General features: G+C 36.6%; 1 protein-coding gene across 1 annotated transcript in view; it reads left to right on the top strand.

Moving 5' to 3' along the window:
- MICU2 (mitochondrial calcium uptake 2) overlaps nucleotides 1-12636 on the top strand; it is a 1974490-nt gene extending 1961854 nt beyond the window's left edge. Inside the window, exon 13 of the mRNA XM_044071592.1 lies at nucleotides 11721-12636. Within this exon, the coding sequence (XP_043927527.1) occupies nucleotides 11721-11825 (105 nt within the window). The 3' untranslated portion in view covers nucleotides 11826-12636. The remainder of the gene's footprint in view (nucleotides 1-11720) is intronic.
- Nucleotides 12637-12901: the final 265 nt, after the last annotated feature.

The following is a 12901-nucleotide window of genomic DNA, read 5'->3' as shown; positions in this document are numbered from 1 at the left end:
CAGTTCCTGAATAATAAGAAGCATAAATCAACAGTATAAAATCTGATAGAAAACCAGAACATTTTGCAAAATCAAGGACAGATGAAAAGCCAGATCTACCTTGGATGGGGAATACCCTGCACACTTACACTGCATAACTGCTCCTTGCCTTCCTTGGACACATTCCGAGCCACTACAATGGGGCTGGGGTGCAATAAGTATGTCATAATTTGAAATGTCTCTGGCTGACAGTGATGGCTCTGACACTCCTACCTCTCAACTTCAGAGCAAGAAATCTGGACAAAGCCATACATAGAATTAGAAGTGGGACACAGGCCCAAAAATAAGGCCAATTTTTAAATATTGCTCTTATTAACTTAAATAGAACAGGTAGATCTTGCATTAGTACAAATTTTCTGAAGGGTATAAAATCTGAAACTCAAATGTCTGCCATTATTTTCTAACTTCAATCTTTAATGACTTGCCACTAATTTGCCAGAAAGCCACAATTTTATGAAAAACAGACCAAAATGTGATGCAAAAATACCTGTCAAAAAAGGGACACCTTTTAATATTAACAGTTAACTTGAAGCAGCTAACAAAATAAGAGCATCCACATGCATTTCTGAAATAAAGGTAATCTATAACTGATCATTACAGTTATAATTGTAAACCCTCCATTTTCTTCCAAAATTGCAATTTTGAGGAGGGATGAGAGCAACATTTTGAGCCAGAATTGGGGACAATTGAGATGTTTGGATATTCCTAATCTACAAAGCGATTTGCACGTACCTCTCAACCTCTTAATGCAGGAAATCTGAACAAAGCTAAATATTGGGAACATACAAACACTACTAAAAATTGCTCTTGTATAAACTTAAAGACAGTCTTGCATTAGCATGCATTTTTCTGAAGGTTATAACATCTGAAACTCAATGTCTGTCATTTAATGGCTTCATTCCTAAATGATTTGCTAGAAAACCACAAATTTTATGAGGAACAAACCAAAAATAAGCAGCAAATATCTATTCATTCTGCAAAGATATGGACAACTGAGAGGTATAGTTCAACCTGGGCTGTCTGAGTTTGCTATCTCCCCTCACAAAATCATGGTCAAATGGAGCCCCCCCTGCAGCCATTCCAATGTTCAATTCCTTGGTTATTTTGCCCCATTTACCATGAACACTAATGTGCATACTGCTTTACTATGATTTAGGATTTCACTTGAAAGTTTTACTTTGCATTTTACAGCACAAACCCTAATACATATCTGTTAAAGCAATGCAGTCTCACAATGAAAATAGAATAACATTAAAACTTCTCTGCCCTTGAAACTCATGCATTGAAACAGCACTGAAACCCACTTTCAGAGAAAATACATTTTATCAATGGCAAATATTAACTCTGGGCTGTCTTCAAAATCATAGGCCCCTCGAACATAACATACACATGCTGTTTGATACACCTTCCTGACTGTATTACATTATATTCCTTGTACAATACAGCATTTTAAAATTTATTGTTTTGAAAATTTTCCAGTAAACAATGAAACAAAAAGCATCCACCAATGACAAACTGCCCAATTCAGAACATTTCCATCATAAAAAGTCTACTCAAGTCCACCAATATCAGTAAAAAATACACAATCTCTGTAGTAAAATCCACATTGAAGAAATTTGTAACTAATAAAGAGGTTGCTGCTAGCAAACACTTTATATGTCATTGTTTAATCTACAAATAAACTGCCTGTTACCCTTGAAGAATAAATTGCCTTTGTTGCATGCAATAAAAAAATGAAAAGCTAGTAATACCGCAATAGAGAATGGATAGCAAACTGTTAACAGGTTCATAGTTACTAGGCATCTTTGCCAAAAGGACTGCAGCATCCACCCCTTTACACAACAATACAGCATCAGCAATGCATTTACCTACTGTGAGAGTAGAACCCACAGCCTTCAGCATCTAAAGCAAGTACACTATCTGTTGTGCTATTAACAATGCAAGCAGACTCAACATAAGCAGCACTAAACTTTTGCTCCCCTGCAGCTCTCAGCTCCTTGTAAAATCTACTCGACACTCAGCTGTTATCTCTGAACTTTGCAGCACAAAATATCTGGAAAAAGCTGAAATTTATTGGACACATTTTAAACATTGCTTGTATAATGTTTGAAAGTGCTAGAATAAAATGCTGCGCTACCACCATACATTTCACTGCCACATCTTGAACCCAGGGGACCCCGTGCAAAACAGTCAAAGCAACATACCACTGTGCCAAATCAGCTGTTTTGTGAAAGAGTTAGACTGAAACTTTACCATTTAGTGAATTCAGTTCTCACCATAGCACAGCTGTCAACCTCTTACAAAAGACCTGAAAGCCAATAATGGGTGACTACAACCACCAAACATTCAGTGAATTCAGTTCTCATCATAGCTCTCAACCTCTTAGCAAAATAACACCGACAAAGCCAGTATGTAGAGAATATAGCCCCCAAAAAACATCCAGTGAAATCAGTTCTTACCATAGCTCTCTCAACATTAGCAAACAACCTGATGAAGCAATAAATATACCTGAACAAAGCCAATACTGGGTGAATACAGCCCCCAAACATACTCAGTGAATTCAGTTCTTACCTTAACTCTCAACCCTAGCACAAAACCTGGATGAAGCCAATAATGGGGGGGAATACAATCCCAAACACTACCTGAACAAAGCCAATACTGGGTGAATACAGCCCCCAAACATACTCAGTGAATTCAGTTCTTACCATAACTCTCAACCCTAGCACAAAACCTGGATGAAGCCAATAATGGGAGGAATACAGTCCCAAACACAGGGATACATTTCAAATATCCATCTTGTACACTTAGAAAATTGCTAGAATAAAAGCTTTTGTCTTTTGTTACCATGCACTTTCTGAAGAATATGAAGTCTGATATTGAAATGTGTCCATTTTTTTAACATTTAACCAGGAAAGTCTGACTTTGAAAAAAAAAAAGCTATTTTTTTAGCAGAGGCCCAGGAAGAAACACTCCAGACAGCCAAGAATAAAACCAGAGAACATGTAGCTGTCAGGCAACAAGGACACAAATGCAGAAACCACAGATTTTATGAGGAACAGAAAAAGTATGAGTGAAAATCCTGCAACATTTTTACAAATGGTTGTGGGTAGGGAATTCAGGCTTGCCCACTTGGGGCCCAAGGTACAGGTTCAAAGCCTTTTCTCTTTCCACCACCATGGTGCAGTTTTAGAACAACCTATGAGTACTGTAACTAGGGCACTTGAAATTAGACTGCATGATGCATTCAGGGAAGAACAAAATCATAGCTATGTCCAGTGCTTTTACCTAGAGCCCTTACAGGCCAGTAAAACTAGTTTTAATATATGTGCCACTTAAAGATGAGGAAAAGGGCACCACCATGAAGGCAGATAGCAAACCATTCCCACCAGACTCCTCCTTGGCATCCATGATCAATAAATCAAATGACAGCTTTCACTAAGGTACAGGATGTGGGCCTGCCTGCTGCATCTGACTGAATCTGCACCACAGCTGTGTAAATGACTGAGCTACATGCACAATAAAAGGAAGTTTTCTTACTATAAGTGGGAAAAAAAAAAATGACATACACTTCAATGCAGTGAAAGAAAACCAATGACAGGTATCATTTAAACACTGCAGGAACAGGATTCGAGCAAATGACTGCAGAGCTCTGTAATGCATATTTTATTGCATATGCACCACTACACCCCCCAGACTACTGCAGCAGAGCTTGTAAAGACAGTATTTCAGTACTGAGCAATAGCATTAGAAGCAAGGGACTAAGTTTGGGGACATTATTTGCTTCTGTGTTGTACAGGAAAATTATAGCCTCACTATTATAAGTACAATGGTACCATCTGTGTTTGATTCTAGAACACAGACCCTCATCATCGCAGCAGCCTGTACACTGTCCAGAGGATTCTTGGCAGAAGTTTAATAGCTTGTTCAGAAAGCTAAGAATACAGCAAGTTACAGAATTAGGAACCAGCCTAGTCGTCTGAGACAACTTATGCAAATGACTCACCAGATGAAAGCCTCTATCAAAAATGAATGACTGCTTATGACACTATGGCAACTGTATTGATTTTATGTTTCAATGCAATGAATTCTGAAACCAATGCAGTTACCTTTTTTGAAAGTTCTCTTTAACATATGCAGCTAAATAAATAGCTCTGCTAAATTAAGGAACATGTGTAAACTGTAAATGTATTGAAAAATATTTAGTCAGCTAATGAAAGGAAAACATCCATGTGTAAATACTCAGGCACATGGAGTTCTAACAACAGAAAAGGCCAGACAGATCGGTAATCAGAGGCTGGAATATCCTAAGATGCAAGCAGAGAATGACTTTCGCTGTGCCAGAACTAATGCTGTGCAGGCTTGAACACACACACACACATCTACCTGAAAGTGTTCCATCTTCCGTCCGTCTACCTCGTTTCAGGTCCAGGTCCCATTCCGATCCCGCTTCCTATTCCCCCATCTTCTTTCCAATCAGCACTCTGAGTTCAAACTTCTAAGTGAGAGCGATGATGTTGGACTGTTAGCACAGATTTCTTAAAGAGGATTTTTGAAATTATCTAGTCAGTAGTCAGGATAATAGTACTGTAACCATAGGTAGTAGAAATATGTGCTATACATTAAAGGTCATCAGTGTAACAAATATTTGGCCATCAGGATAATATTCTAATAAAACATACATAATGTGATTAAAGATGGTCATTAATACCTGGGGGAAATAAGGAACCTAAGTGTATGATCCAATACTTCTCTTTATGCGTAAGTATATTTTCCCACCCCTGTTGGTGGCTTCTGTCACCTGCAATACGATCTATAATGGTGAACATAAACTTGGCAGTAGGCTTTGCGTGAGAGGTTTGGTGTTGATTTCACGTTGATTGTACCTCTCTGGGAGCCATTGTTCCAGTCGGTGGGAGAAGACTCTTCACTCTGTGGATTTTTCATATGTTACGAGAGATGCCAACAAGTAGTTTGTATTTTGGACTTAACATTCTATATAGTGGAATTTGAAATACATCCATTCATTTGTGGCTGGATCTATGTGATGGTTTGTGTGCATTTTTTCGTTTGAAAGTTTGTGTGGCGTACTTTCAGATTACATCCACCATTTTGGGGCCAAGCGAACGAGGGGCTTAAGGTGTTATCCAACGTTTGGAAGTCAGCGGCTTTGGTCCGTCACAAATGGATATATTAACATTTCAGGTACTGTAAGACTATTGAATGGGTGTATATTCAGTCTTTTTTATGTGCTGAATAGTGGAATTATGTGCTAAAGCTCCCGTGTTTCTAAAGTCTACATTGGCAATAGTTGGGACTTGATTTCTACATTCGGGGCCTCAGTTTTAATTTGGTCGTGGTGTGCAACTGTGCCTAAGTGATTGCATTACTATACTACGAAGTAAGAACCGTACGAACAGGACGTCTTATGTGCAGCATAACAGTTGAAAGCTAACAAGCTGGTGATTTTGATGATACCATTTTGGGCGAGGTGAACGGAACGAAACGTGACGAGCAAAGTGTATTTTTACATTTTGGAAGTAAGCGGGTTTCGTTTTTGGTTGGTGCCCAACTGTTATATTTAACATTTGAGGTACTGTGAGTTTGTTAACTGTGTCAATAATTAAACTATGCGTTAGGGTTCCTAAGCCAATACCAATATTGGTTAATTTGGTCTTACACTGGGACTGGGAATTTATTATTTGGTCGATGGTCGCAACTTGGTCTCAGAATTAACGGAATTTATGTTTTTCCATCTACTGGTTTTCCACAAGATTGTGTTACGATCATTTGGACTGTAATGACATTGGACCCATCTTTTTGGATTTACGGAACATCAGAGGGGAGGTTGTGTGTCAGGCTTTTGGTATATACTATCGACAACCATATGGAACTTTTTTCTTGTGTTTTATTAAACGGAATACATACGGATGGCAGTGACTCAACGTAATTAGACATTTATATGTTGAATTCCCTTTTGGGGTGTTTTGTTATGCCTAATTTTGAATATTCTGTATTTCTATTTCTATGTCCTATTTTGCTCTATATTGGCATAGATTATAATAACTGATTTACTAATGTCTATATGGGGTCAAGTCAAATGTGTTTTACTATTATACCCTACTGGTTGATTTTCTGATATAACACACATTAGGGTTTTTTGTAAAACTGTTCAACCAATTATTGGCTGATGTGCTAATTTAGGTATGTTACTTTTGTAGTATCTATTATACATTAGTCCATGTTATCCTGTCATGTTGTATAATTAATGTTTTCTTATACACCGATGGTTTGTGATGTGTATATATTTTTATGACATATGACAGAACTCTTTAGATTGGTCCTAAAGGTTTTTTGACTACTTATACCCTGCATACCAATTTATGTTTCACTATTTATTACTCTGGACCTGGCAGGCCCAACTTGGGTACATAAATTAGGTGGTGGATGTTATTTTATATAACATTATTTGTTATAACACCATTTGTTTATGGCCATCTAAACTTAACTAAGGCAGGTTTGATTACCAACATGGTCAACAATTTTTAGATATTTTTCTATGACAACATTCACCAAGACCAATAATTAAGATTTAATACACAGCTCCCTGGGTGTAGGTATTTTGGGCTATATAGGGTATTTTCCTTTTGATAGCAGATTGGGTACCATTATCACTATAGCAGTTGGTACTAGTGGCTATTAGTCTTGCTAATAGATTCAGGTCATCAATACCTTATATATTACTATTCATTTTTTCAAAAGATTGCTACATCAGCATTTTATTATGGATACATTTGATAGATGGTTTCTTTCCTATAGTCATGACCAATACTTTTTGAGTAGAATACATGTCAGTTATGCAAGAATGAATAATGGTTTTTGATGTGTCCATCTCATGTTTGGCATACATTTTAGTATATATCTACTCCCTTGAGATACTGGTATTTTGGATATTAGATTTGATTAGATAGAGACCCTATTTTTATTGTAGGGTCACTTAACATTTATCTGGGTCCTTTTCTTGATACTGGCATCGTGCTACCCTTAATTCTATTGTACTGGGTTGGTTTATTGGGTAAATATGAATCTGGACAATATTTTACAGGGTATGTGTGCTGATAGGGAGGATATCCAGGTGTTTGGACTGGAGTCTATCCCAAGCAACATGAACAATGATCAACAGGCTGCCTCTGCTGAAAATGGATGCCAATTGGCCTTCTTTCATTTAGAGAAAGCCCTAAAAGGGTTGCGAGCCAATATTTGGCATCTCAGGCTTTTTAAGGCCTATTCTTTCAAAAAACTAGTCCCAAGGGGGCTCAGAATTAGGTTAAAACCCATGGTCAGCAGATCTGAACAGAGGTTGGCCAATGAATGGTATGAGGCAGTTCAAGAAGGATCTATGAGATTTGTACAAATATTGTCAGACTATTATGAAAGGACAATAGATTTGAATATTGCTGAGGTTAAGGACCTCAGTCTCATCTGTAAACAATTTGAGTCCAATAGTAATTATAGCACATTGGTGGCCAACTTATCCAGGGAACTGACCCAGTATGATAAATTGACCAAAGAAAGGAAAATCAAAAAATTCAATCGGGACGTCAATGACTATGGCAGGGGACGACCTTTTGAATTACAAAAGTCGGCCAGATTTAAGGATATGACCATGGGTAGGGGCGGTGCCAGATCAAGGAAACGACCCAGACCTATTCTTAAAAATAAGGAACACACATATACCAGTACCTCGGGTGATGAGTCTTCTCCCACTGACAGTGAGGGTTTTACATCTGATTACTCACCATTTAAAAAAAGAAGTAACATACCTACCCCTTTTGGGGCACGAAGAAACGACGCGGGGGGAGGAAACACCATAATAGGTCCAGATTTGGACTCAATGGATGGAATAGTCCAAGCACTTCTAAAATAAATGACACTCAATATAAAAATGTCCTTAACCTTTCCAAATGGGTGCTCACTCTGGAACAAGAAACAATCTTAAATAAAGGTTTAGGATTTGTACCTGGCTTCTTTTGTGATCAATATCAAATAGTTAATGATGTTTTGGAATTTTGTCGCTGTCTGAATTTAAAGATATTTTTTTCTGAAAATGGCAATAATAATGCTCAAAGATCTACTGAGTTTAGATTTCTTAAATCTACATTCCAACCTCCTGCTAATATCCATGTCACAGCCTTTCAACAGGCTGTACTTAGGGACTTACACTTTCCTCCATATGGTTTCAACATACTCAAAGATAATATTCATGAAACTGAAAGGAAGGCGCTCAATGAATTGAAAAATAACAATAATATAGCGATTTTAAAGGCGGACAAGGGTGGAGCTGTAGTAGTCCTTGACATGGACTATTATATACAAGAAGGATTACGACAATTATCTGATACGAAATGCTATATGAAGATGGATATTGATCCAACTTCTACCTTTAAAAAACAGATTGATAACTTTCTGTGTAGTGCAGTAGAGAATGGCATTTTATCTACTACCATTGTCAAGCATTTAACAGTCAAGGATCCCAATAAACAGATACTATATTTACTTCCTAAAATACATAAATCACTGATCTCTCCACCTGGGAGACCTATAGTGTCAGGTCATGGTTCACTCACTGAACCATTATCAGCCTTTTTGACGGAATATTTGAAACCTCTCCTAGTTAATGTCAGAGCTAGAATCAAGGATACCACACAATTTTTACAAATTATAGCAGAGACCCAAATTGAATCTGACTGGTTACTTTGTACACTAGATGTAAAATCATTATACACCAGTATTCCACACTGTGCTGGTCTTCAAGCACTTCAGTTTTGGCTTGAAAAAACTAATCTATATCCACCGGGTTTTAATACCCTTTTGATTTGTATGTGTGAGCATGTTCTCAATAAAAATATTTTTTACTTCCAAGGTGAATGCTATTGGCAACTACAAGGCACTGCAATAGGGGCATCTTTTGCTCCAATATATGCAGATCTTTTTATGGCCTACTTGGAAGAATATTTAATATATGATACATCTCACAACATTTATATAGTGGAAATGGATATTTGGCTAAGATATCTTGATGATTGTTGGATGCTGTGGCGGGCAGATATTGAATATCTTAAAGAATTTGTTGACTATCTTAACAGCAATATTTGGGGCATTGAATTTACAGTTAATAGCAACATGACTACTATTGAATTTTTGGATGTCAATGTTTACAGAAAGCCTGACAATACATTAGGCACGAAAATATACAGGAAATATCCTGAATATAACACGTTGCTACATGCCTCAAGTATGCACCCCCGCCACACTGTCCGGAACATCCCTAAATCTCAGTTTCATCGTGTCAAACGAATTAATTCCAGTGTGGAGGATTATGAGGTGGCCAGATCAGACCTTATGAATAGATTCCTTGATAGGGGGTATGCTGAGTTTGACATTAGATCTGCTAAACATTGCTCTGACAATTTGACTAGGAATCAGCTTCTTGAATACAAGGACCATAAGAACAAGAAAAGTGATGGGGTCTTGAGATTTGTCACCACATATGGTAGAAATAATCAGATTATCAGAGGAATCATGGAGAGGAATTGGAATATTTTGTTGGCTAATGATACTCTCAGACAACATCTGGGTACACGTTGCCAATTTTCTTACAGAAGGGGCAAAACTTTAAGTTCCATTTTTTCACACTATAAACATCATGGTAGTGGAGGGGCCAGATACAGACAACTAACCATGACTGGTACAGAATTAGTGGGCACTGTCCCTTGTGGGCATTGCATGTCATGTAGCCAGGTAAATAAAACTAAATCGTTTAGTAGTGCTAATACCAGCAAGGTATACGATTTAAAGTTTTTTGGAAATTGTTCCACGAGCTGTTCCATCTTGCAACCTGTCAATGCTCTTCATTTTATGTAGGAAAAACTTCTCGGTCATTGAGGATTAGGATAGGGGAACATAGAAGTAATATTAGAAATAAAAAAATTACAAATGCCCTTTACCAACATACAGTTAAACACCCTACTGCCAAGTTTATGTTCACCATTATAGATCCTATTGCGGGTGACAGAAGCCACCAACAGGGGTGGGAAAATATACTTACGCATAAAGAGAAGTATTGGATCATACACTTAGGTGCCTTATTTCCCCCAGGTATTAATGACCATCTTTAATCACATTATGTATGTTTTATTAGAATATTATCCTGATGGCCAAATATTTGTGTTACACTGATGACCTTTAATGTATAGCACATATTTCTACTACCAATGGTTACAGTACTATTATGCATTATCATATTAATGTGGATGTAATTTTTGTTTTTTGTTTTTTGTTTTTGTTTTATATATTCTAAGTATAATAGAAATTTAACTACACAAACTTTATTTAGGTTTATTTTGATTTTATACATTATTATGTATACATATGCCAATTTGGCATTTAAGGTCTTATTAGACCATATTACTGTCTTATGATTGGATATTACATGACTGGCAGATACTATAAATAGTATCAGGTGTTTTGTTGTTGGCTCTCCACTTTTTCTAATTTTTGCGTGCTCCACTGAAGAAGGTTATACCGAAACCGGTTTGGAGCCTGGGGTATATTTATATATCCCTAAGTGTCTTTTATAGCTTAATAAAGCTTTTTGGAACATATTTTGCTGCCCGTTGTGTTGTCTATTATTTTGCAATTTAGGCACTGAAGCCCAGGAAGGGGTCAAGTGAGTTGCCAAGGGTGGATTGCCAATTTTTTCAATTTTTTTTTTTTTTTGAAGGGGGGGTAGTTTAAGTCTAGCTTGAGGAAATGAAGCCGGGTCAAACTGCATGTATTTCAGCTAAGCATCATGACTTTGGCAAGCTGTAAACTGTTAGTAGCTTGGATTTACCAGGAAGTACATTGCAGCAGCTAGTCTATCACTGGCTCTTGCCTTTGTCTGCTGGTGTATTTCACTGCCAGCAGCAGGAAGGAACAAAAGGGCCAGCTTTGCTCATGTATACAGGCATTTAAATGTCTTCAGTAACATTTTGATCTTGATACCGCTGATCCCGTTGAGGTAGTGTCTTCTCAGTTATCTCTACTGAAATTAGTGCTGCACAATATCTGTGCGATGTGAAAAGCCCCTTATCTGCCACAGTGCAGCAAACTGCCCCTGTTTGCATTATTTCCTAGGTAGGCTGCACTTGAAGCTGCTGTACTTTGCATGCCATTCATTTTCCGTGCTGTTTATCAGTGTCATTTTAATATGGTTACTACATCCTTGTAGCATTTGTGTGTGTCTGTTTCTCTGTCAGTAGATATATATATATATATATATATATATATATAGATGCGCACACACACACACACACACACATATATATATATATACACACACACACACACACGCGCGAGTATATGTATATATATGTATATATATATATATATATATATATATATATATAGAGAGAGAGAGAGAGATTTTATTTTTATATATATGTGTGTGTGTCTGTGTGTAGTAGAACTATGGTTTTGCTGTCTTGTTTTTAAACTGATACTACTAGCAGGCGCTAACAGGAGTAATAATCATGAAAATATTAAGTATACCTGCTATCCATCTGTGGACTTGCCTTAAAAAAAAACAAAAAAAAAAAAAACATGAAAAGCAAACTCATCACATTAATAATTTTGTTTTCCAGGTAGCCAGTCAGCAAGGAATGCAAGGTTACTGGAAGTGTGTGAAGAAAGAAACACTGAAAGGGGCACAGGAAGCATGGAAACAGGCTGGAAAAAGTCCTTTTTAAACCTTTCTCCAGCAAACTAAATATTTTCCTAAAAAAGAAATCTTTGTACTTGTTTGTTTTGTTTGATAAGCACTAATGACTGTTGAGATAGTATTAATTATGTTTTTACTCTTTATTAGCACATGTGGGTGTGCCAAAATACTGGAAATGGAGTTTAATTTTTAACCTTTTAAATATATATCAAGATATTTTGAATTCTTACAAAACAAAATCATTAGTCTGTTTTTGGGTGCTGAAAGATTACTTGTCCTATTCCCTATTTATGGTACCTAATTCCTAAGCTTTTGTGCAATATGGCATGTTTACATTTTTTTTACTTGTGTATAGCATGAAAATGAAAATATTCATTTTTTAAATAATGCATTCAGCGATAACGGGTTTTCACATAGTATGTTTATTAGGTAATTAACGTGTATTTTTATTGCTGTGTTGTTATACTTGGGGATTTAACCTAAAAGTACATTATAAAGTATAATACACTGTTTTCATTTTAGGACAGTTTTTCATGTACTGCATTCAGTACTGTTGGCACTGATTGCAGTCGCCTCTTTTCAGGTAAATTATGTGTACTCATAACAGAATATCTGTTTTCTGAGCACAGCAATAAAACATTAACCTGTGATGACTACTGATAGCATATTCTGATACTTTTAAACCATTCTTTGTGTAAACTGGAAACAGTATTGGGAAAAAGCTGAGAAATAATAATATGTATTAATAAAAATGTTAATTTCTTGAACATATATATAAAGTAATTCAGTATGAAGATGCTTAATTTCTGTTTCATCATTAAAACAGTTTGAGATTCTCATTTGTGTTGTACAGTTTTGACATTTTGTATTAACATTTACAGTTAACACTCATGATATTATCCTCATACATTTATACTAAGGACTACATGGGCAGGTTCATGGTTTTTGAAGCGATTCATTCAGGATCACACGGTATACAGGTGATAACAGCAGAATTTAAACCCAGGTCTAAAGATAGTCACTTGTTCACACACTATTAATATACCCTCTGAACTATGCAATGCATATTTGTATATGTGCAGTAGTCAGAGACGCTGTCTTGTT

Source organism: Protopterus annectens, chromosome 5.part0, assembly GCF_019279795.1.
Source record: "Protopterus annectens isolate FY-2018-M chromosome 5.part0, PAN1.0, whole genome shotgun sequence".
NCBI lineage: Eukaryota > Metazoa > Chordata > Ceratodontiformes > Protopteridae > Protopterus > Protopterus annectens.
The sequence above is the reverse complement of the archived record's forward strand: the minus strand, read 5'-3'. Positions and strand labels throughout refer to the sequence as shown.